General features: G+C 34.4%; 1 protein-coding gene across 1 annotated transcript; it reads left to right on the top strand.

Moving 5' to 3' along the window:
* The first annotated feature begins 21,079 nt into the window (after positions 1 to 21,079).
* On the top strand, positions 21,080 to 24,310 carry LOC148253295 (uncharacterized). The gene is made up of 7 exons (XM_088223315.1): positions 21,080 to 21,391; positions 21,497 to 21,516; positions 21,748 to 21,815; positions 22,429 to 22,516; positions 22,930 to 23,110; positions 23,702 to 23,885; positions 23,985 to 24,310. Exons 1-7 carry the CDS (start codon positions 21,080 to 21,082, stop codon positions 24,308 to 24,310), a joined length of 1,179 nt encoding a protein of 392 aa, XP_088079441.1.
* Positions 24,311 to 25,913: the final 1,603 nt, after the last annotated feature.

The following is a 25,913-nucleotide window of genomic DNA, read 5'->3' as shown; positions in this document are numbered from 1 at the left end:
TTAAATATTTAAACTAAAAATTATCAAGTGTTTAAGATATTGGAGGGGGTCATAAATATATATGACTTACACAAAGAGGAATTTTATTTTTATATTTTTCATAAAAATTTAAAGTAAATATATTATATTATTGAATACACTTGCAATAATTAACAATTATTTCGAGCAATTTAAAAATAAAATTTACCAATTTATTGGACACCACAATTAGATTTTTTTAAATTGAATTTATTTGAATCAAAACTAGCAATTTAAAAAATTTATTTATGTATTTAAAGATGGTGGCTTAACAAATGGATGGCAGCGACACTGTGTATTTAAAGTACTATATATATACTGTACATGCAGAGGGCACACTTGGTGATACATCATCCGACTTCAAAACCCAAGTGCGAACACCTCTTATTCAACCAAAAAAAAGAAAAAAAAAATCTACCAATAAAAATAGGTCTTTGTAATTATTATTGTTGAATAAAAATAATATATTGTGTTATTTTGCATAACTTTTTAACCTTTTAAGATAACTAATAATACAATTATTAAAAAAAAAAAACAATTGCAACTAAGATAATCGCTCAACTCTTGTATGTGGATGGTATTACCCAATTTTAATCTTAGTTTATAGAAAAAAAATTTCTCTTAAAAAGTTATAAAGAAAATACTAAAAACTTAGAATAGTGAGAATCAATCTAATTTTTTATTACTCTTGTCAAATCTTTCTAATAGTACATAAGTATACAAAGTTAGTAATCAATAGTTATTCATTCTAAAAAGACATCTATATACAATGATTTTGTTCAGTAATCAGCTTAAGGACATTGATATATTGCTCATTTGTTGTCTGATATTTAAAAAAAATTTCAAAAAATAAAAAAGTTTAAACAATTATCCTTCTTAGAAGATAGTATTTTTTTTAGTTTATAAGATATAAATTATAAACACTACTATCTCATCCTAATAATACTAAAAAATTATTGAAATACTTTTTAATATTTTTTTTAATAAAATTACTATGACTTTTATTAATATCATTCTATTATTGTTATTAATTGCTACTATTGTCACCACTATAAATATTATTATTACCATCATAACTTCTATTATTACCTATACCACCTTTATCATTTCATCATCGCCATGAACACCATCACAATCATCCTCACTCTCTTTAATATCTTATTGTTTTCACCATTATCACATTTTTATATCGTAATTAATTATTTCGTTTTTATCAATTTATCAATGACCATTACATTGAGTTTGATATCAATTTGAATTCTATGAAAAAATAAAAATATAATAGAAATTATATTGTAGAAGAATGAAATCTTAAAAGAAATGAATTTATAATTTAAATGCGAAAACGATTAATAGAGTTAGAGTTTACATTCCTTATACAATAATTTGAAATGGGAAATAGAAATACAGGAATATCCATTTTAAAAGACAATGATAATTAAAGAAATAAAAAAAATGAATACATAAGTATTCTAAGACAACCTTTACTAGTACTTGAAATGAGTCCGGATGGTGAACTACTCACAACCCTTTTACTGATCGGGATCTATATTTTGATCTTCTTGATCTGAAATTGTTAACGAAATGGTGAGTTACACTAACTCAGTAAGAATATCAAATTAATCACATATACAAAAAACTGAAGATTCGTAAAAATCAGAAAAATAACTAATTGAGCTATTGCTTTAATTAAATAAATTCAACTTAAAAACATTTGTTTGATACTTATTGTAACGAGTTTTTCAAAAATAACATATGAAAACCCACATCCATACCACTTTTTATTTTACGCATAAGAGAACAAGAGACAATAACTTTCATTTCTTACTTGCTTAATAATACCTTTGGGGGTCCATAGGGATGTCTTCCTACTCGTGAATCCAATATCCAATTTTAATAATTAACTAGCCGTCCCCATATTCCGTCCGGTAATGGGCGTCAAATATTCTACTCGATACCCCATCCAGTATGAGGGTAAATCATATCTCCCAAACCCTTTCGGTAAGGGACTTTTATACTTCGTTCAACTGAAGTAACGTTCACGATAGGGTTCTCTATGTACCGCACCTGTTCACCCTTTCCCGAGGTACTCAGTAAATCTTTCACATAAATATTTCCATCAACAAAGCAACCAACCACGCATACCAATATCTCATATTACATTTACAGATCAATTAAACTACATTCATGTTGATGGTATATAACGAATAAACTAGATAAATTAATAAGGCTATAGAAAATATAAACTAAGAATATGCACCATATAATAACAAGCAAATAGAGTAGTATAGGAAAATAAATAGAAAATCAGGACAATCGTGAACTAACTAGTTCTGACTCCACTAGTGACATATAATTATTTTTATGGTTCTCTAATTTTTCATAAAAATACAAAATTATACATTGTTAAACCTCAATTTACTGTAACGAAGAATAAGGTGAGAGATCTTTACTCAGATCGGTATTTTTGAGATGTCATACTATCTACCATGCCTCCTAACGAGTATCAAATTTTTTGAATTTTTTATGCAGAATCCAAAACATTCGTCATGTGTAATATCCAGACCTAAAATTTGGCATAAGATTAATTTTAAAATTTAGAAACTTTATAAAAATATAATTTTGAAATTAATAAATTTTTATTTCGTGTAAAATTAGGAAAAAATTAGGTTGAGGATGGAATTAAAAAAAAATTTGAGAAAAAATGGTAAAAATTTGGGTCCGAATGGTGTTTTTGAAAGAAAAATCAGAAATTGGGGATCAAAATATAACTAAAAAAATTATGCTACGTAGGACTGCCTAGTCAACAGCTCCGACGAACCTGAACACACCGTGTGGCAAGCCACCCTGACTTGGTGCGACGCTGGAGGCCACACTGGCAATCTGCGTACCCGCGATTGGATGGCCCGGAAGCGTTCCCGCGTGTGTGGACGGTCCGGATTCGTTCCCTCCTCAAGTGTGATCAGACGATCGTGATTAAACGCGATGAACGATTCAGATTTATTTTCTCTTTACACGTGATTGGACGATCGAGATCAAATTACAATGAACGGTTTAGATTCATTTCTCTTTAAATGTGATTGGACGATCGAGATCAAACGCGATGAACGACCCAAATTTAAGCGATACGAGTATAAACGTCTCGCATCACACCGAACCCAAACCCTAGCCGCTAGCCTCATGCCGGAGAAGAAGAATCAGTCGCCGGAGAAGGTAGTTGACTGCCAAAAAAGGTTAAAATTCTTCTATCCGCTTGAAATTTGATTCCGAGCACCTTCATGGTTAAATTGGAACAAAATGAACAACAGATGAGCTGAAAACTACAAGCAAAACCCAACGGTGCTGTCGCGAGAAAAACCTAAAATCACCTCCGATGAGCCCCTTTCCGTTTTCCGTTTCGTGTGATTTTTTCACCATTGTGTTCATCGTTCTATTTTCTACATATTGACCGAAAAAAATACCAAGCTGCGAAGGTAAGCTGACGAAGTCATCGCATCAGAAAATTCCTTCGCTAGTAGGTTTTCATTTTTTTAAACTTTTTTTGGCCAATCGAGGCCCCATAACGTGTTTTCTCATACGAATGGATATAAAACTGGCAGAAACAAGCTAAAACTGGCCAAAAACGGCCAAGCCGAGGCAAATCATCATCGTGGGTGACGGTGCCGTCCTCAAAACACGATGGTGCCGTCGCCGAAGCACGACGGTGCCGCTGTGCCAAAATTCAAAATTAGCTGAAAAAATTTTTTAACACCGATTTTGAATTTTGGGTATATTTTTAGGTACGTGAAGCATGCTTTAATCTATGCAGTAAAATTCATAAAACTCAGGGACCAGTAGGTGTAGTAGAAAGTTCGGTGTTTTGGACACCGATTCAAGCAAGAATCATTATCTTATTCTCTGTTATGGAATTGAAGCTTAATAATCGGTAATATGGTATTTTGTGTAATTTAAAAAACTTCAAAAATAATTGCAGGTTGCCAATGGAGCCGGAAACTGGTTAGTCATTTATTTGTTGTTCTATTTAACTGATTGTTGAATTTACAGTTTTAAATATATGATGATATATTTAAAATTGACTGAAAAAATTTTTTAACACTGATTTTGAATTTTGAGGATATTTTTAGGTACGTGAAGTGTGCTTTAATCTATGCAGAAAAATTCAGACAACTTAGGGATCGGTAGGTGCAATAGAAAGTTCGGTGTTTTAGACACCGATTCGGGTAAGAATTTCTCACCTTATTCTCTGTTATGAAATTGAAGTTTAATAATTGGTAATATGGTATTTTGTGTAATTTAGAAAACTGTGAAAATAATTGCAGGTTACCAATAGAGCTGGAAACTGGTTAGTCATTTATTTGTTGTCCTGTTTAACTAATTGTTGAATTTACAGTTTTAAATATATGATGATATACTGAAATGGTTAAATGATTAAATATTGCATCCTTGATATATATATATTACTTGTCTTGTGTGATTTACAGTTGATTTGTGAAATTAGTAATTAATATGCAAACGAAAAATTATTATTAATGTGAATTAATGGTAGCCTTACTGGATATCCTAGGAGATAGTGGACGGACTGGGTATATAGGGAACCCTATCATGAACGTTGCCTCATACAGGACGGGTTATCGATGAATGGTATTTTTGGTGCTCATACCGGACGGGGTATGAGGACGACCCAATTTACTCTCATACCGGACAGAGTATTGAGGGATAATATTTTTGACATTCATACCAGACGGGGTATGGGAATGCCCAGTTTGTTGACAATATTGGATATGAGTTCATGCGTAGTGGGGCATCTCCATGGGCCCCCAAAGATACCAGTAGGCAAATAAAAAAGGAAAGTTATTATTCTTACTCACTTGAATATGAGGTTGGAATGTTATTTGAGTTATTGTCTCTATAGATCGATTTTGAAAATCTCGCAACGGTAAATATATGCAATAAATGGTTTTTCTTATGATAAATGAATTTACTTAAATCAAGAGCTTAATTGGTTGTTTTAATTATTTTTACTAACATTCAGTTTCTGTATCAGTGAGTAGTGTGATATTCTTACTAGGTTAGTGTAACTCACCCTTTCATTAACTATTTCAGATCAAGAGGACCAAGACTCAGATCCCGATCAACAAGAGGATTGTGAATAGTTTACCACTCGGACTCCCTTCAAAATTTAGTGAAGGGCGTCCTAAAATACTCAATTATTGATTTTTTGTTTATTTCTTTGATTTTCGTAATTTCTTTTAGAATGGACATTCCCTTAACCCTATTGATCATTCTAAATTATTATGTAAGTAATGTAAACCCTAAATTCTATTATTTTTCTTCCATATTTAATTCATGACCTTATTTCTTTTTAAGTTCGGGGTCTTTATATCACGTACCTAAAAATATCATAAAATTCAAAATCGGCATTCAAAACTCTTTCCGGCCAATTTTGGGGTTCTGGTACTACGGTGGTGCCGTATTCCGACGCTGGCTCTACTGCCCACAGTGGCAGTTCACATCGGTTTGGCCGGTTTTGGCCAGTTTTGGCTGATTTTATACGTATCCCTTTAAAAAAACACGATAGGGGTCCTCGATTGGCTGAAAAATCACAAAAAACTAAATCTACCGGTGGGGGGTCACTGGGTGCGACGGCTCCGCCAATCCTCATTTGCGACAAGGGTTCTTTTTTCGATTAATCTGCACACAAAAAGACGGTAAACACAATGATCGAAAAATTGCGTGAAACAGGAAGCGGAAAAGGTCTCATTAGAAGGATTTTTGGGTTTTTACTGCGGCAGCTCCGTCAGATTTTGCCCCTAATTTTCAACTCTCCCGCCATCCCTCTTGCTATAATTTGACTGCAAGAATCCTCAAAATCAAATTTCGAATAGGAAATGAGAATATTTACCTCTTTCTGGTGGCTGGAAGTGGCTCCGATATGGCGATCAGCAGTCGGCCTCCTTCTCCGGTGCTTGATTCTTCTTCGGTGGGGGCTGGCGGTTAGGGTTTGAGTTCTCCTATGACGCAAAATATTTATATCCATCATACGTCGATCTGGACTGTTCATCATGATTGATCTTGTTCGTCTAATAGCGTATAAGGAGGAAATAAATCTGAGCGGTTCACGCGTGCGGGATCGAACCTGGACCGTTCGATCACTGGGCACGCGAATCGCTCGCGCGGAGCCGACGTTAGTGTGCCTTGACATGTGGTGTGCTCTGGTTCGTTGAGACTGCTGACTAGGTCATCGCACGTGGTTGAATTTTTATTTTTGTACTTTGACACCCTGTTTCGAATTTTTCTTTCAAAAGAACTCACCGAACTCAAATTTTTACCACGTTTTATCAAAATTACTTTTGATTGCATCCCTAACTCATTTTTTCTCAAAAATTTAATAAAATAAAATAAAATAAATTTAAAAATAAATTATTTATTTATTTTTAAAATGTCAAAATTGGTCCTGGTCCAAAGTTCGAGCGCAAGTACTATAACTCTCTCCCCCTTAAAAAGAAATTTGATCCCTTAAATTTGTCACTTTCTCACTTAGTCAAACAGTTGGGGATACGGAGCTTTAAAGTCTGATTCTAGCTCTCATGTGGCCTCTTTCTATATCTGATTCTGCAAATTGACCTTGACGAAGGAAATTTTTCTGTTGCGGAGTACTCTACTTTTTTGGTCTACAATGCCCACTAATACCTCCTCATAAGATAGATCCTTATGGAGTTAAGAGATCTCGTGGGATAGGATGTGTGAGGGATCCAAGTTGTACTTGTGTAGTAAGGATACATGAAACATATTATAAATCCTGAATAGCTCTAGAGGTAGTGTAAGTCTGTAGGCGGTCGTACCAATCCTGTCTAAGATCTCAAATGACTCAATGGACCGGGGGATTTAATTTCTCCATCTTGTTAAACCTACTAATTTTTTTGAAAGGGGTGACATTGAAGAACTCTCAATCACTTTTCTCAAATTCCAAATCCCTCATTCGGGTGTCCGCATAACTCTTCTATCTACTCTGAACTGTCTGAATATTCTTTCTGATCTTAACTATCTTGGCTGTAGTCTCCTCCACAAGATCTGAACCGAATAATTTTCTATCACCTACCTCTTCCCAACAAATCGGTAACCTACAGAGGCGACCATACAATGCCTCGTATAGGGAGCCATGCCGATACTTGCTTAGTAGTTGTTATTATAGGCAAACTTTATCAAATATAGGTAATTGTTCCAATGGCCTCCGAAGTGTAGAACACAAGTTCAGAGCATATCTTCTAGTATATAGATCATCTTCTCTTATTGTCCATCAGTTTGAGGGTGGAATGCGGTGCTGATGGACAATTTCGTTTCCATGGCTTGTTAAAAACTAGACCAAAATCGAGAGGTGAATCTGGGTTCTCTATCAGATATCACTGTCCCTAAAACTCTATGTAACCTGACTATCTCCTTCATATATATTCTTACTAACTTATCTAAAGAGTCGATCATCTTGATAGCCAAGAAGTGGGAGGACTTGGTGAGCCAATCAACAATTACTTAGATAGCATCATGTCCCGAACGGGCCTTAGGCAATCCAGTCACGAAATCTATTGTGATATATTCCCACTTATACTTTGGAATTGGTAATAGCTGAAGTAGCCTGCTTGAACGTTGATGTTCTGCTTTCACCTGTTGACATACCAGACATTTAGAGACAAAGTCAGCTATCTCTCTCTTCATCCCGCTCCACCAAAATTAGGATTACATACTTTGATACATTTTAGTACTTTCAGGATATATGGCGAACTTTTAGCTATAAGCCTCTGTCATGATGTCCCTCTTTAGTTCGCTGTCATCTAAAACACATATCATATCTTGAAACTTGAGCAATCCATAGGTAGAGACTCGAAATTCTAGATTTACTCCCTGTTCTGCATCCTTCTTTAGAGCTACTAGGGTATAAGCGGTGGATTGGGCTTTTTTTTATTATCTAGATCAATTTGGGTTGAACAGTCAGATGGACCAAGCATGTAACTCTCTTCAGGTCCTAAATTCGTATATGTTATGCGGCCCTTATTACCCTTCATTTAAAAATCATTTGGTGAGCTAACATACTTGCATTTTTTCTACTGAGCGCATCGGCTACCACATTGCCCTTACCCGAGTGATACAAAATATTACAATTGTAGTCCTTGAAAAACTTTATCCAACGTGTCTGACGCATGTTGAGATCCTTCTTAGTGAATATGTACTTCAAGCTCTTATGGTCAGTATAAATCTCAAAAGTCTCCACATACAAGTATTGGCGTCAAGTTTTCAAGGTGTGGATGATGGCGACAAGTTCTAAGTCATGGGTGGAGTAATATTTCTCATGAGTATTTAAGTGCTTGGACCCATAGGCTATGATCTTGCCATGTTACATCAGAACACAATCAAACCCCAGGTAGGAGGCATCACTATATACTGTATATCTACTCATCTCACTCGATAAAGCCAACACGGGTGCAATAGTCAATTGCTTCTTAAGTTCTGTAAAGCTCTTTTTGCAATCCTTATTTCATTCAAACTTAATATTCTTCTTTGTGAGTCGGGTCAAAAGAGCATATATGATAGAAAATTCTTCCACAAATCTGCGGTAATAACCTACAATTTCTATAACATTATGAATCTCCTTAATCGAGGCCAATTTCTACCGACCAAGCACTGCCTCAATTTTATTGGAGTTTACTAAAACTCCATTCTTTGATATGATGTACTCTAAGAAGGTAGTCCACTTGAGGCAGAACTGACACTAATTAATTTTGCATACAATTTTTTTTCCCTCAGAACCTGCAAAATCTGAGTCAGGTGGTGAGTATGTTCCTCTCTGCTTTTTGAATAGAACATGATATCATCGATAAACACAATGACGAATTGATTCAGAAATTGTTTAAAAACCCTATTCATTAAGTTTATAAAAATGACTGATGCATTGGTTAGTCAAAATGGCATGACTAGGAACTCATAATGTCTGTACCTAGTTTTGAAGGCTGTCTTAAGAATGTCCTCTACTCTGATCTTTTCATGATGGTAATCCAAATGCAAGTCTATTTTGGAGAAGAACTAGACACCCTGCAACTAGTCAAAAAGGTCATCAATTTTGGCGATCAGATACTTGTTCTTAATTATGACCCTGTTCAATCTCCTGTAGTTAATACATAATCTTAACGTCTCATCCCCTTTCCTTGTAAATATGACTCTAGCACCCCAAGGAGATACATTATGTCAGATGAACCCACTGTCCTATAATTTATCGATATATTTTTTCAGTTTTTCATCTCAACACGGCTCATACGGTAAGGGGCAACCGAGATAAACTGGGTGTCAGGCTGAAGATCTATGGTGAACTCAATTTTTTTGTCCACTGGCAATCCAGTTAATTCATCAGGAAACACATATAAGAAGTCTCGAACTATTAGGATCTTTTGAATACAAACTTCTTTCTTAAGTTTGCTTAATGTAAAGAAGACAACCAAGTTAAAGAACTATATAATAAGAAAATTTCCATTAGATAATAGCATTTAAAATTTTTATTAAGTTATAAATGGCTCTTGCTTAGGAGGGTTGAATATAAGTTTCTTGTGAAAATAATCTACACTAGCGTGGTATGCCACTAACCAATTTATTCCTAGGATTACATCAAAGTCCCTCGTGTCAATCTCTGTCAGGTTTAAACCCAATTTCCTACCTGCTATGTCTATGATACAAGCTTTGTATATAACTTTTCATAGTAGTGTACTACTTCCAGGTGTAGATATAAAAAAAATATAATCAAGTCTTTCAGGTAATACATTTAAATTTTGTGTAAAAGCATGTGAGACAAATAAATGTGAAGCACTAGTATCAATCAAAACATGTGCAAGATAATTACAGATAGTGTATGTACTCTGTATCACGTCCGGGTTGGCTTCAGCATCTTATTGAGTGAGGTTGTAAGCTCTGCTCTGTATAAGAGGTCTAGCTTGGTTCTGATTTCGCGAGCACTCTCTCGCTTAATGTTAGGTGCTTCTACATATATGGCAGGTATTGTTGAGACAATAGCAGGGTCAGTCCCCATAATCCTTACCATAGTGCTGGCAAGTCCTACTGCATCATGTTATTAGAGCTTGAGTAGGAGCCCGAGTCACTGGCCTAAGCCTTTTGTTCTGCTGAATCGGTGCAGTAAGTGCTGGTCTGCGGTGTTAAATCGGAGGTCTGAGATTCCCCACTACTGAATGAAAGATGCAAATGTTTCTCTCCACTAGTTGTGCCTTGTCTAGGACGATTAAGTAAGTACTGAGCTCAAATACGTACAGTTACTATCTGATCTCAAGACGGAGGCCCCACTCGAACTTCCTTCTCTTCCTACCTTCATCCATCATGCTCTCAGGGGAATACTGGCCTAACTCTAGGAAATTTTGGGTGTACTCCGACACAATCATATTACCCTGAACTAGGTATGCAAACTCTATTTTCTTCAAATTTCGAAGGTGTTCTGGGAGGTACTATGCATTGAAGGCCATAAAAAATTATTCTCAAGTGATTGGAACGGGTAGGGGGGCCTGCTTGAGCTGCCACTAGTGACCTGCCTCTCCCACAAGCATGTAGGTGAGAAGTACAACTTTTTGTTCAGGAACCACCCCAAGAGTAGCGAAAACCTTCTCTGTCTCAATTAATCAATACTTGACCTCTTCAAAAGAGGATACCTGTGTAAAGGTAGATGAGTTTAGTCTTTTATATCTTTCAATCTAGTATGGGTCCATTATAGGTGGAATTGGGTCCTGTGAAAAAGGGACTGAATTGTGTTGTGGTAGGACCTGGTGGCCTGTGGCGGTATCAGATGATATGGTGGAGGCACTGAATTGTACTGTGGCGGTACCGGATGATACGGTGGAGGAGCAGGGTTGTACTAGGATGGCTCTGAATCTTCCTACTGCAAGGGTGGCTCAAATTGTGGCAGCGGAGGAGGCTTAGACAGCTCCCTCATTTCCTCCTGGGTCTATTGGACAGAGATGAGTCTCTCTAGCATCTCAAAGAGTCGATCAACATCCTCTCAAAATGAACCATCACAGGCTGCTCGGTTTAGTAGGGGCCTTCCCATCATCATATTCTTGTACCTGTATTTCACAAGGAAGGGTTGAACAATAATTTGTATTTGGTGTTTTTAAGTTTTTGTGTAAGGAATGATTTCGAGGAACGCGACTCTGATACCAACTGTGGAGGCCTAGAACCTTAAAGAAAATGAATTTATAATTTAAATGTGAAAACAATTAATAGAGTTAAGATTTATATTCATTACATAATAATTTAGAATGCCCAATAGAGTTACAAAAATGTCACTTTTAAAAGACAACGGTAATTAAAAAAATAAAAAAAAAATGAATAAATGAAAATCCTTGGACAACCTTCACTAGCACTTGAATGGAGTCCAGGTGGTGAACTACTCACAACCCTCTAGCTGATCGAGATCTGGATCTTGATCTTCTTGATATGAAATAATTAATGAAAGGGTGAGCTACATGAGTCTAGTAAGAATATTACACTAATTATATATACGAAAAATTGAAGATTGGTAAAAATTAGAAAAATAACTAATGGAACCCTTGCTTTAATTAAATACATTTAACTTAAAAACGTTTATTTGATACTTACCGTAACGAGTTTTTAAAAAATAATTTATGAAGGCCCATATCCATACCACTTTTCATTTTCACGAATAGGAGAACAAGAGACGATAACTTTCTTTTATTACTTGTTTACTAGTACCCCTGGGGGTCCATAGGGATGTCTCTATACTCGTGAACCTAATATCCAATTTTAGCAATTAATCAGTCATCCCCATATGCCGTCCGGTAATGGACGCCAAATATTTCATCTCTTCGATACCCCATCTAGTATGAAGGTGAACCATATCTCCTAAACCTTTCCGGTAAGGGACTTTCTAACCTCGTTCAACTAAGGTAATATTGACGGTAGGGTTTCCTATATACTAGGCCCGTCCGCCCTTTTCCTGTGTACTTAGTAAATCTTTTACATAAAGATTCTCATCAACAAAACAACCAACCACGTATACCAATATTTCATATTACGTTTATAGATCAATTAAACTGTATACATGCTGATGATATAAAACCGAATAAACCAGATAAATCGATAAGGCTATAGAAAATATAAACTAAGAACATGCACAATATAATAACAATCAAATAGAGCAGTACAGAAAAATAAATAAAAAATCAAGATAATCGTGAACTAACTGATTCTGTCTCCATTAGTGACCTGTAATTATTTTTAGGGTTCTCGAATTTTTTATAAAAATACAAAATTATACGTAATTAAACCTGAATTTACCGTAACAGAGAATAGGGTAAGAGATTCTTACCTGGATCGGTATTTTCGAGACGTCGCGCTATCTACCATACCTTCTAATGGGTACCGGATTTCTTGAAATTTTTTTGCAGAATCCAAAACACTTATCACGTACCTAAAAATACTTCAAAAATTCAAAATCGGTGTCCAAAATTTTTTTCGATCAATTTTGGGTTCCGGCACGGCGTCACCGTCACCGTCATATTCGAACACTGGCTCTGCCATCCACAGTGGTGGTTCGCCTCAACCTAGTTAGTTTTTATTGGTTTTGGCCGATTTTATACGTATCTCTATGGAAAAATATGCTAGGGGGCCTCGGTTGCCTAAAAATTCACAAAAATGCCGAACCTAGGGTGGGGGGTCATTGGGTACAGCAGCTTTACCGGTCCTCCTTTGCGGTTGGGGTTCCTTCTTCAGGTAACCTACACATAAAAGGAATGTGAACATAATGATCGAAAAATCATGTGAAACGGGAAGCAGGAAGAGACTCATCAGAGGAATTTTTGAGTTTTGATCGCGGCGGCTCTGTGGGGCTTTGTTTGCGATTTTTGGCTCACCTGTCATCCTTTATATCCTGATTTGGCCATAAGAATGCTTGGAATTGAATTCTGAGCGAGTTGGAGAATTTTTTACCTTTTTTGGCGGCCGACGGTGGCTTCGGTGCGGCGACGGTCGGCCTCCTTCTCTGACACCTGATTCTTCTTCTCCAGTGGAGGCTGGCGGCTAGGGTTTGTGTTCCCCTGCGACATAAATTATTTATACTCATCCCGCGTCGATTTGAGTTTTTCATCGCGATTGATCTCGTCCGTCCAATCGCGCCTAAAGAGGAAATGAATTTGAACCGTTCATCGCAATTGATCTCGTCTGTCCGATTGCGCCTAAGGAGGGAATGAATTTGAACCGTTCACGCGCACGTGATCGCACCTCCGATCATTGGGCACGCGGATCGCTCTCATGACGTCAACGTCAACGTGCCTTGACACACGGCGTGCACCGGTTCGTTGGGACAGCTGACTGGGCCATTCCACGTGGCCAAATTTTTTTTTTTGTACTTTGACCCCTTATTTTTAATTTTTCTTTTAAAAATACCAATCGAACTCAAACTTTTACTTTTTTTTTTTTTTCCAAAATTACTTTTGATTACATCTCTAACCTATTTGTTTAAAAAAATTAAATTAAATTAATTTAAAAATAATTTTTTTATTTATTTTTAAAATGCCAAAATTAGATTCAGAACAAATTTTAGGGTCTGAGTATTACATGTATAATATAAATTTTTAAAGAAAACTAACATTTTAATTCCAAGTCAAGTCTTTTTACAATTCAATTTAAATGTTTCTTTCATCGTTAATCTGCATACTGAAATATAAAAACTTATGATCATGAAATTGGCATACAGACTGAAGTTATTGAGTTAATTTTGCATCAAATTAATTAATAGGATTATAATTTAATTTTACACATTAAGAACTAAAATTTAAGAATTGAATAAAAAAGTAAAACAAATTTAATGCAGTGTTAATTTATTTAAAGTAGTAAGTTGTCCCTATTTTGAAGGGTAATGTAATTAGATTAATAGAGCAACAAATTAGAATTTGGACCTCTCTCATCCAGTACTTTATATATATGTATAAAGGATATATAGTATTATGATGATGAGGTCGTCACAGGAGATGGATATGGGGGAGAGAAGTGAGTGTAGAAGCAATTAGGGGATGTTGTTAAAGAATGATAAAAGACTCATTACATGCATAATTATTATATGCGGCTGTATATCTTGTTGGTCTGCATCAACCTCACTTCTTATCATCTTTCAGTTCACTCCAACTATATACATAGCTCATCCTGAAGTCGACGAAAATCCTGTTTAATGCTCTTCGTGCTTCCATGCTTTATCAACTTATCTGAGCATGAGAATATATATATGTCTGCAGATATTGACATTTAATTTAATATTAGTGTAAAATTGTTTGTTTGGTAGTGGAGGGCCAGGCCTAACATTATGAGGCCGATTCGCCAAGTCAATGGACTGGACGTGTACGTGTCAGTGGATTGTGTTAGTAGTGCTTCTTGCCTTTGGCCCACTTCTCCTGCTCCCACATTTTCTTCTTCTTCTTCTTCTTCTTCTTCTTCTTCTTCTTCTTTTTTATATTGTAATTCATTTTGCATTATTTTAAATTAAAACCAAAATAATTTCATTTACTTATTTATAATATGTATATATATATATATATGAAAAGGTATTATAGTACTCAAACCAAAATACATAAATAGTTGACCTCTGTTAGAGTTGACAGACGACAATGGCAAAACGTGTGAAAAAAAAAAGGTCAAAACAAAAACATCTAGCAAGGGAGCATCTCTTCTGTATAAATTATATATAAATGGAATATATAGTCAGTAAAAAATTCATATGAACTTTTTTAAATAATTTCATCTTCATCCAATCTGTAGTCACTAATTACTATTTCAACTTTTTACTTACGGAACAAACTGAGTAATTTAATTCTATAAAAAACAGCATGTCAATCCTCATCCCAATACTTCTTTCTGTTTTTAATAAATGAATATTTCCGCATATATTAATGTACATAAAATACATGGACATAAAAGATTGAGCAATTAAATCATGCAAGGGTCTGTTTGTTTTTTGCTAAATAATTGGCTTGGAATTGGATAAGAATATAGATAGAGATTCTGGACCCTCCATATATACACACACACATATATATATGTATATATTACATACGACTATATATATATATATGTGTGTGTGTGTAAAAAGTATGTAGCCCATGATGTATGTGGCGTTTAATTTCTACTTGCTTTCAAGTATGGTTGGACGGTTTTATTTTTGACCATTCATTCCTTAGTGGTTTTCCCCCCCTCCTCACATAATGAATACAAGAGCGTTTCAAATCCCTCCAGAACAACATTCTTTTCCTCACAATACAAGCTAGGAATAGCGGAAATACGCATATCACCTTAAAAAATAATGTATATATATATATATATATATATTTTTATAAAAGCAATTATATAAGTGCACTGAACATTGTGATAACCATCTTGCTCCATAATTTATTTATTTATTTTAATTTTTCTGGTTGATTTATTTCTTGAAAAAGTCTGAATTAATGCTTAGTTAAGGACCTTAATGGTCAATGTTCATTGATTGGATAAATTTTTTCTGGAAGAAATTATGGATGAGACTCTTTTATGCAATAATATATATTTGATTAATTGTTCAATTAAGAGATCCAAATTATAAAGATGATAGTACTGATCTAATGAAATTAAGATCCACATGGTAGACTGAATGCTAAATGGAATTCTCAAGATCCCATTTAGTCATCATCTCAACAAAGCTTATAACCTCATGTATCCCCCCTCTTGCATATTTGCTTAAACATAACATTGGTAGTTCCAAAAGATTATGTTTAGAGATGCATCGAAAAATGATGTAGGGATTTTTTTTTTTTTTTACTAACAACTACACAAAATGTTGATACAAACAACTTTTATTTGGCAGAATTATATGGGCAATCCCTTAAACTTTAGCTTTAAGCTTCATGAGATTAACAATCGCATTCAACTCTTAATAATTTTTTAGGTGACTAAGCAGCTTAATTCTCAACCCCCAAAAAAAAAAAAAAAAAAAAAAAAAATCAAGAAAGGGAAAAGAGTTTGGGATCAATTGGAAAAAGATACGATCAATAGAGATATAGACCTATTATCATGTTACTATTAAATTTAGTCTTAGTTTCAGATTTCTTCATACTATTTTTGCTTAGCTATGAAAGTTTTCCTACATTTTTTGTTAGATTATATGATTGAGCTCATATTTATTATACCGAAAGACATCTAAAACGATTGTAATTTGTATTATAAATTCTAAAAATATTATTAAAATAGTTATTAATTTTAAAGATTATTTGATACAAATAGTTATAGAATGTATTGTCACTTTAAAAAAAGTTAAAGTTGTGTATTCGGTAAAAATAATTACCAAAAAAATAAGAAGAGAATGAATAAAAAGTAAAAATTATGTTTTTGGATAAAATAATCATGAAAATTAAAGTAATTTAAAAATTAATTGAAATTTTTTAATTTAAACCATAATTTGCAGATTAACATTAATAAATATAAATATGTAATTTAACTTATTAATTCTACATATTATTACGTGTTTTATGTATAACACGTTTCTGGATGTATGTATGCATGCACAACAAGTTGCTGGATAGACTAATATATATATATTTTTTTTTGCCTCTACTGCGAGTTTACATGTGTTGTGTGTGTGTGTATATATATATATATATATATATAGACAAAAGAGATTTAAAAAGAAGAGCAGATGTGTATGCACCAACGGTATAAGAGAGAGAAAGAGGAAGCTGTAGGTGGCGATTGGCAAGGAGGCCAGAAAAAGTAGATCCGGTATGGAGGAGGCTGCCAGTGGCTGATCGCGGAGGCTAGTGGTCAGTGGTGACTGCTCGCATATGGGGAGGTCAGAGTGTTTGGGATATATATATATATATATATATACACGCACACGAAATGAATGTCGCACTTTTGTCACATTGTATCTGAGTAGTACATATACTGGTATCATATTACATATATAGCGTTATTAATCTCATTACATCCGACAATAATAAATGTTAGTTAATTAATAACGTAATTTATTAATTCTTTTCAGAATATTAGTTTGTTTTTGGATTCTATATTGAGCTCATTTCGGATTTTTTATTCAGAAAATCTTCATGTTTAGGAATGATGGTTTACTTTATTTAGATTCTTGTATTGTTAGGGTTTCTCCTTTAAATAAAAAGTCTTTTAGTATATATTGAGAAAGGTTGGCAGCAATACAGTTCAGAAATTATTTTTCAAAATTTTCTCTCATTCTTTTTATGGTATCAGAGCCATGACAGAATAAAAGAAAGATCTTGGGGGGACTAGTTCAGACAAGAAAATGCTAACCCCTTATACTCTAAATGCAAACAACAATCTTGAAAATATAATCACTCAAATACAGTTGAAAAGCAAAAATTATGAAGAATAGGCACGAGCAATGCGTATTGCTTTGCTGGCCAAGAAGAAATACGGTTTCATTAATAGAACCATGAAACAACCATCAGATTATTCCACTTAAATTGAAGACTGGTGAATACTCATGTAACATCTGGACCCCAAAATAAATTAAAAAGATGTAAGTAAATAAATTAAATTAGGATTTAAGGCCTAAATAAAATAAATTTTAAAAATTAGGGAGTTTTTATAAATTTTAAGAAGCTAAATAAAAAAAGGTAAGAAAAATGGGGTAAAAGCATAATTAAATGAAAGTAGAAGGGGGCAAAAAAAAAATCAGGAGATGGACGGTCTTGATCGAACTGTCTGAGGGATCTAATAGCTAAGATTTTATTCAATTTAAACGTCCCAGATCAAGCCTTGCAAGATCCAACAGCCAAGAAGGTGGGTATTTAAGGAAACAATTATGGTTTTCCTTCTTCATTTTGAGAAGAGAAGCCGAAAATGAGAGAGAGAATGAGAGGAGTTGATCGGATGAGAGGGAAGGAGAGAAGGCGATCGAGTGATAGAGGAAGTTTTCTTTCTTTCTTTTCTCTTTTTTTTTTTCCTTTTTTTTCTTCTTTTTTTCTTTTCTTCATCCTTTTTCTTCTTCTTCTTTCTCTCTCTCTCTCTTTTTCTCTCTCTAGCCGACCATGACTCCTCTCTCTCTTCTTCTCATTTTTCTTCTTGTCATGCATCACCGCATCACACAGCAAGTACAATGTACCCAAATTCCATACGTACACACATTGATTATACATTTCACACACTACATATATTGGTTGTACATTTCACACGCATATCATATGTACACACATATTAATACACACATATATTATAATACAGACACGTATCATCACTATATGTCTCAAACAAAATATATATTTATATTCACACACAATCTCTACTGATATATACACACACGTTCATACTTAAACACGTATACACAATCACACATGCCACATAATGTACGTAATTATTCATGTATTTATTTTTATTAGTTTTGTTCTTATCAATTCTGTTTCATTCATTGTGTATTTTATGTATATACACACACATGCATAACAACATATATATATACACTACATAAACACAAACAAATACAAATTATACATACTAATAATATTTATATTATATTTTACATACATTTAAATATTCACACATATTGGACTATATATATACATTTATATAAACATATAATTTATGTCTCCCTGTGGAGTACATATAATTCTTACCTAGCGAGATTGAAGAGGATTCGGGTCGAGAAGTAGAAGGAAACACGATCGAAGAAGAGAGGAGGAGGTATCGCAAAAGTGAAAGTCGAAGAGAAGGGGAAGGGAAGGAAAGGAAATCGGGTCGAAGAGCACTGTGTGACGGTGGAATTCAAAGCGGAATAAGGTGAGTTTCGTCATTTTCATCCTTTTCATCGTATTTTTTCGAAAATTCCTTTTTCTATTTTACATTAACCGGTATGTAGGTGTGAAATCTGTCGACTAAACTTCGAAGCAAGCAAGGAGTGACGCGAGAAATTGAGAAGACCATCATCAGAGTCGAACACGAGGCCATTCAAGTCTTCGAAGCACCTCACCCGAGCCAGGTTCGTCCCCTTTCTTCTTTCGGTGTGTGTTTTTGGCAAAATGGGTATTCATGAGTGTGTGTGTGTGTGTGTACAGGTTTGGGAGCTAGGGAGTTCGTCTTGCCACGATGGGTGTGAGGGTTCTCTTGGAAAGACCGAAAATCACCTCCAGTAGTGTGAATTAGGAAAAAGGGAGGCTGTTGACCTTCACAATAACAAACTAAAGCAGGTGACCTTTCATTTCCTTTTTCCGTTATGGAGTTTTGGGGTGATGTCGGGTGCTAATGCGTATGTATGTATGTGCGTATAGGTTTTGGAAAATAAATCACCACACCTACGTAGGAAGCTGAAGTGGTGGTTCACCGAACACCGAAGAACGAACTTGTTGTGGTAATTATCTGAAATGGCCATTGTTAGTAGTTTCCTAGGGTTTAATCTATTTTCATCAATAAAATCTGATTATATTTATGTATGGTGATTTTAGGCCATCGATCAAGTGGAGTACGATCCGTTGAGGGACTTTGGTGAGTATTTCTCTATTCCATAATCGGATTGGGATTTGAAAAGTATTCTTAAATTTGTGTGTGGTTTAATATAGAACAGATACTGAATTGATTTCTTGATAAAGAACATAATATGAACTTATGACAAATGAACCCTAACTTGTTGGAAATATTGAGGAGATGGAAAACCAGGAAAAAAAAACTAAGAACTGATAAATATTTGAAATTGTAATAAGCAACAAATTATAAGAGAAGAGAAGCTCAAATAAAATGAAAATTTGAGGAAAATATAATAACGAAAGAAACCAAATAAAAGTATAAATGAATTAATTAGAGTTATGAAATGAATTAACTTAAATAATACTTAAAAGAAAAATAAAATAATAGGGAAGTAAACAAGAAATTAGAAAATGAGGTGATGTGAGTGAATAGGCTATGGACCCTGAAAACCTTTTTATTTAGTCTGAATCACGGAGGGGAGTATGTGTGTGGCTGAAGTTCAACGGGCATGGTGAACCTGCATATGGATAGAGTTTGAAACCTAGTTCAGACATGGATAGGTATTTGTGAGTATGAGTCACCTAGTAAACGTAACTGTTGTGGTTATTATGGGATTTTTTTTGTGTGTTATCCATGTGATGGGGAGATCCATGTCGTCTCTCCTTGATGATGATATAAACAGCATTGCGCAATGAAATCTTAGAGATGATCTTTTGAGTGTATATATGTTCTTTCGAATATATGTGGTTATAGTTCGAGGTTACAAATGATATTCAAGTATATATATATTCTTTTGAGAGTATGTAGTTATATTTCGAGGTTATAAATGATATTCGAGTATAATTGAGGAATTCAATTGGAAAAATATGAAATCAGAATGTCCAAAATAACTGTATTTAATAAGTAAATTCTGATTTAGAAAATGGTAGAAATTACAAATAAATTTTGCGTTGAAAATATTACTACTGCATTTGCTCTATATTGTGTGTTTTTGCAAGAGGTCTTATCTGTGTTTAGAATAATGAAAATACTTATTGAATTCGTGAAACTCATTAAATTTCACCTTGATATTTTTCTGCGAGAAAGAAGAGCAAGAATCGTTGTTGGGTGAGTAGAACTTTTGAAAGTGTTCTAGTTCATGTATATTTTGTTCATATTTTAAAAATTTTCGTTTTATTTTGTTAAACTCTAAATTTTTTACCTCATTAATCTAATGTTCTGTATATATAACTACTGTATATATTACATGGAATTATAAGTTTTATATTAAATTTTTGAGCTATGTATATACATATTTTGTGAGCTCATTGTATGAAAATAGCATGAGTAGGAATTGCATCTCATTAACGTGTTTGAGGTGTGATAAGTCAACTTTATGTTGGTATTTTGGATATTCAACACCATTGAGCCTACTCTACGATCAACCATATCATATATGAAAATCAGAAAAGATTTGTGAGAAGACATTAGATAACATTTTTCCATCAATAATGGTCCTCGAGTACAATAACCGAGAATAGATCTGGCAAATTGGAAACAAGATGGACAAGTGATGGTGACTTATTTTGGAAGGATCAAGACTCTTTGGGATGAACTGAATAACTACGATCAAATACTGGTGTGCACTTGTCCTAGGTGCATATGCAACCTCACTTCTAAATTGGAGAGAAAACGTGAGGAGGAAAGAGTTCATCAATTTTTGATAGGATTGAATGAAGATGGATATGGAACAGTACGTTCCAATATCTTAAGTACAGAACCCTCGCCGAATATGAATCAAGCCTATGTCATGGTTGTTCAACAAAAACAAGTAAGAACCATTACACGAACAAAAGAGGACATAAGCAATGCTATGAGTTTTACGGTTTAAAAAGGTGGTTGATATTCAGGGGAGGATAAGGAGAAAGAAAAAACCAGTGTGTACTCTAATTGCAATCGATAAGGACATGAAGCTGATAAATTCTTTCAGCTTATACGATACCTTGAATGGTGGGGAAATAGGCCACGCATAACTACTTCTTCATAAGGCAATAGAAGGAAACATGGTAATGGTGGAGGACAAACCAAGACTGGAATGGCTCGGGCAAACACAGCACAAACCATCACATCTAGTGGGGGACGTGACACTTTGACAAAATCTAATAGAAAAGCTCTTGTTAGATTAAATGATGAGTAGTGGGCAGCATTGCTTAGAATCTATAACCTAGATTATTGACACAGGAGTTACACACCATATGACAGGGACCTTGAAGTGTTTACAAGACGTGAAGAATATTGTACCATGCCCGGTATTGCTGCCCAATGGAGAGGAAATCATGGCTATTAAAGAAGGGACCATGTTTCTTGGAGAAGACCTGAAACTGAGACACATTCTTTTTATTCCAAATATACAATGCAATTTCATCTCTATATTAAAGCTTCTTGATGATTCTGATTTCGTTCTTCAAGTCACTAAGAAAGATTGTGCTATACAGAACTAAATTTCGAGGAAGCTAATTGGAGTGGATGAACGATGCAAGGGGCTATACTTTCTCAAAAGAGTGGTGGCAGCACATGCTTCAAAAGTCAGAAGTAAAACATCTTTTGAACTGTTGCACAAATATATGGGTAATCCCTCAACTAAAGTGGTAGAGCTAATACCTTAAGTCAGAAATTGTGATAGGAATAATAATAAAATTTGTGATATTTGTTTTAGAGCAAAACAGACAAGAGAAATATTTTACTCTAGTGATAGCAGAGCCAAAGGATGTTTTGATTTGATACATTGTGATTTGTGTAGACTTTGCAAAGCATCAGCTTCTTGTGGGGCAAATTATTTTTTGACAATTATTGATGATTATTCTCGTACTGTATGGATATATTTGTTGAATAGAAAATCTAAAGTTATTAATATTCTTATAGGATTATTTACTATGATTCGTAGACAATTTGAGAAAGATGTAAATTATGTTAGAAGGGACAATGACAATGAGTTCCTTTTCCTCCGCAAGTATTTTGAAAAGCAGAGAATATTGTATCAGACCTCTTATATTGGAACCCCCAGTAGAACGGGCGAGTGGAGAGAAAACACCAACACATTCTCAATGTGGCAAGGGTATTACGATTCTAAGCCCATTTACCTATTAATTTTTGGGGAGAATGAATGCTCACAACTGGTTATTTGATTAATAGAACACCTAGCCTATTGCTAAACTGTAAAACCCCATATGAAGTTCTTTTTGGTCATGTACCTTCATACAATAACATTAGAATATTTGGTTGTCTATGCTATGCACATCATTTGGATTGAGAAAAAGCCAAATTTGGTAGTTGGGCTAAAAAATGCATATTTGTTGGGTACTCGTTTGAGAATAAGGGTTGGAGGTTGTATGATTTGAAAAAATCTAAATATGTTGTCTCTAGAGATGTAGTCTTTATCGAGACAGAATTTCCTTACGCAGTTACAAATGATGTTGACATTAGAAGTGTGCAGTGGAATAATGATGCAGTCAGTTATAAAGAGTATTTGAAAGTACAACATGAATTGAGGTTGGAAAGAGATGATAAAACCTCTCAAAATATGATTGAGAGTGTTACTACTGACGTAAATATTGAAAAAAACAATGTAATGATAGAGAATGTCTCATGAGATCAGCTATTTGGTAGGGTACATCGAGTTAAATAACCTTCTGTCAGGTTGAGGGAATATGTGACCGATACTATCATGGCAAGTCCTCCTGCGTGTTCATCACTTCAATCAAATTCCTCAGGTAATCCTTATCCTATAGCACACTTTGTGAATTATGATAGATTTTCTCCACAACATCGAATTTTTTTAGTAAATGTGACCACATGACATAAATCTGGCACATATATAAAGGCAGTTAAGGATGAACACTGGTGTACAGCAATGAAAAAAGAGATACAAGCTCTTGAAGATAATGGTACTTAGACAGTTGATGATTTGCCTCCTGGGAAAAAAGCGATTGGAAATAAGTGGGTCCATAAAATAAAATACAATTCAGATGAGAGCATTAAATGGTACAAAGCGCGTTTAGTGATTCTTGGCAATAAGTAGGTTAAAGGTGTCGATCATCATGAAACATTTACTCCGATAGTAAAGATGGATACAATGTAGACTTTGCTTGCCGTTGCTGCAATGAAAAATTGGGAACTTCATCATATGGATGTTTAGAATGCCTTCTTGCCTGACAACCTGAAAGAAGAAGTTTACATGAAGATGCCACCTGGTTTTGCTTCTCAACGACTAGGAAAAATATATAAGCTTCGAAAGTCTTTATATGGACTACATCAGACACCAAGATGTTGGTTTGCTAGATTAGCTGTATCTTTGAATGAATATGGATTCACTCAGTCATGTTCATAATATTCTCTATTTGGATTTTGAAATAAAAATATTCAAGTAAATGTGTTTTTCTATGTTGGCGATTTGATTATCTCTTGCAATGATGGGGCAGCGATCCAACAATTTAAAGATTATTTAAATCAGTATTTTCATATGAAGCATTTGGGTCGACTGAAATACTTTTTGGGTATTGAAGTGGCACGAAATATCGATGGAATTTTTCTCAATCAACGCAAATATGCATTGGATTTAATTTCTAAAGTTGGTTTGCTAGGAACAAAACCGACTTCAACTCCTCTTGAACAGAATCATAAGTTGGGTTTTACTGATAGTGCAAACATGGACAATCCTGCTCAGTACGGACACTTAGTTGGATGGCTTGTTTATTTACTTTTTACTTGGCTTGACTTGTCTTATCATGTTCATCTACTTGCATAATTTATACACCTACCAAAGCAAGCCCATTGGGAAGCAGTACTCAAAGTTGTGCGATATTTAAAAGGCAATCCAAGTCAAGGTATCTTATGGCAAGCCAACTGCAATTTGAAGCTATCTGGTTACTGTGACTCGGACTGAGTAGGTTGCCCTTTTACACGCAGATCCCTAATTAAATACTTTATTCTTCTAGGAAGTTCGCCTATCTTTTGGAAAACAAAGAAACAACTCATTGTATCTCGTTCGTCAGCAGAAGCTGAATATTGATTCATGTCCATTACAGTGTGTGAGCTCGAATGGTTGAAAGGAATACCGCACTTTCTTGATGTTACGCATCCTGAACATATAAATCTGTATTGTAATAGTCAGGCAGCTCTATACATCGACTCTAATCTGGTTTTTCATGAACGCACAAAGTACATTGAGATAGATTGTCATTTCATTTGTGATGAGATATATAATGGCAATATTGCAACAACACATGTGCACACTTCTCTGCCTGCTGATGCTTTGACTAAAGCTTTGGGCACACTCGGTTTCATTTTCTTTTAAGTAAGTTGGGCATTCGCAATCCTCGTACTCCAAGGTTGGCGTATGCAAGTAGATGACAAGGTTGGCGGCAATACAATTCAGGGATTCTTCTCCAAAATTTTCTCTCATTCTTTATTTATATTTAAATAAACTTATTTATTCCTCTCACTTGTACCAGTGAGATTAGCGACATATGTAACAAAATCTCAACAAAAATTTATGATGAACGATGGATGCTTCTGCATACTCTTAACTCAGAAGAATAATTTTCTGTTTGCAATATGGGCCAATTTCATAATGATCGTATCTAAGGAGAGCTCATTTGTTTGAATCTTGAGCTTTTTATCAGACAATGAACTTTGAACTCTAACCTGACAGGAACAGAAACCTAATAATTCATGTCAAGGATCAGTAAAAGCAATAATTGAACCATGATTCGCACTTTGGCAAAGCATTATTTCATACCTAGAGGAGCAGAGATAGTGCCGTATATTCAAGCAAATTAAATTAATAATTAATTAATTAGTCCATTTTGGTTTCTGCCAAAAACCCAATAACAATCTGCTCCTTCCAGTAAGGTCATAATCATGACCTCTACTGTTTAATTAACTGCATCTCTGTGTTTCTTGTAGAACCAAATAAAAATGGGTAATGTAATAAGCTCCTTAATTGATCATATATGTGTGTTTGTGTATATATATACACGTATATATTGTGCTGGAAACTATTATCATTAATGCTCCTTAAAAAATTTTCGGCAGATATTGGTTGTCAAATAATGTTGTTTGCACGTTTCTTTCTCTAGAATTTCTTAAGAACAATGATTACAGTTGAGCCAACCACGAAAATGACCTCTTCCAATATACCTTAATAATAATTTGCAGAATAAACAGAAGAACATGAACTGACAAGTTGGGTTTTTCTTGAGGCAATCCTTATATATATATATATATATATGCACACCCACACACATATATGTAAATATAAAATCATCATGTAAACCATAATTATGGAATTGTGCCTCGTGATAAAACAGTAATATCTCATTATTGAGTGGTGTTTATACATGATGTCA

This window comes from Carica papaya, chromosome 6, assembly GCF_054855325.1.
Source record: "Carica papaya isolate Zhongbai chromosome 6, ASM5485532v1, whole genome shotgun sequence".
NCBI classification, from domain to species: domain Eukaryota; kingdom Viridiplantae; phylum Streptophyta; class Magnoliopsida; order Brassicales; family Caricaceae; genus Carica; species Carica papaya.
This window is presented reverse-complemented; position numbering and strand designations above follow the sequence as displayed.

Bases quoted from the DNA above. Each gene is read 5' to 3' on its own strand.
- LOC148253295 (XM_088223315.1), top strand. From the start codon at position 21,080: ATGGTGACTTATTTTGGAAGGATCAAGACTCTTTGGGATGAACTGAAT. The intron at 21,816-22,428 runs GTATTGCTGCCC...ATATTCTTATAG, and splicing joins AGAATATTGTACCATGCCCG to GATTATTTACTATGATTCGT. The intron at 23,886-23,984 runs GTTCATAATATT...ATGATGGGGCAG, and splicing joins ATATGGATTCACTCAGTCAT to CGATCCAACAATTTAAAGAT.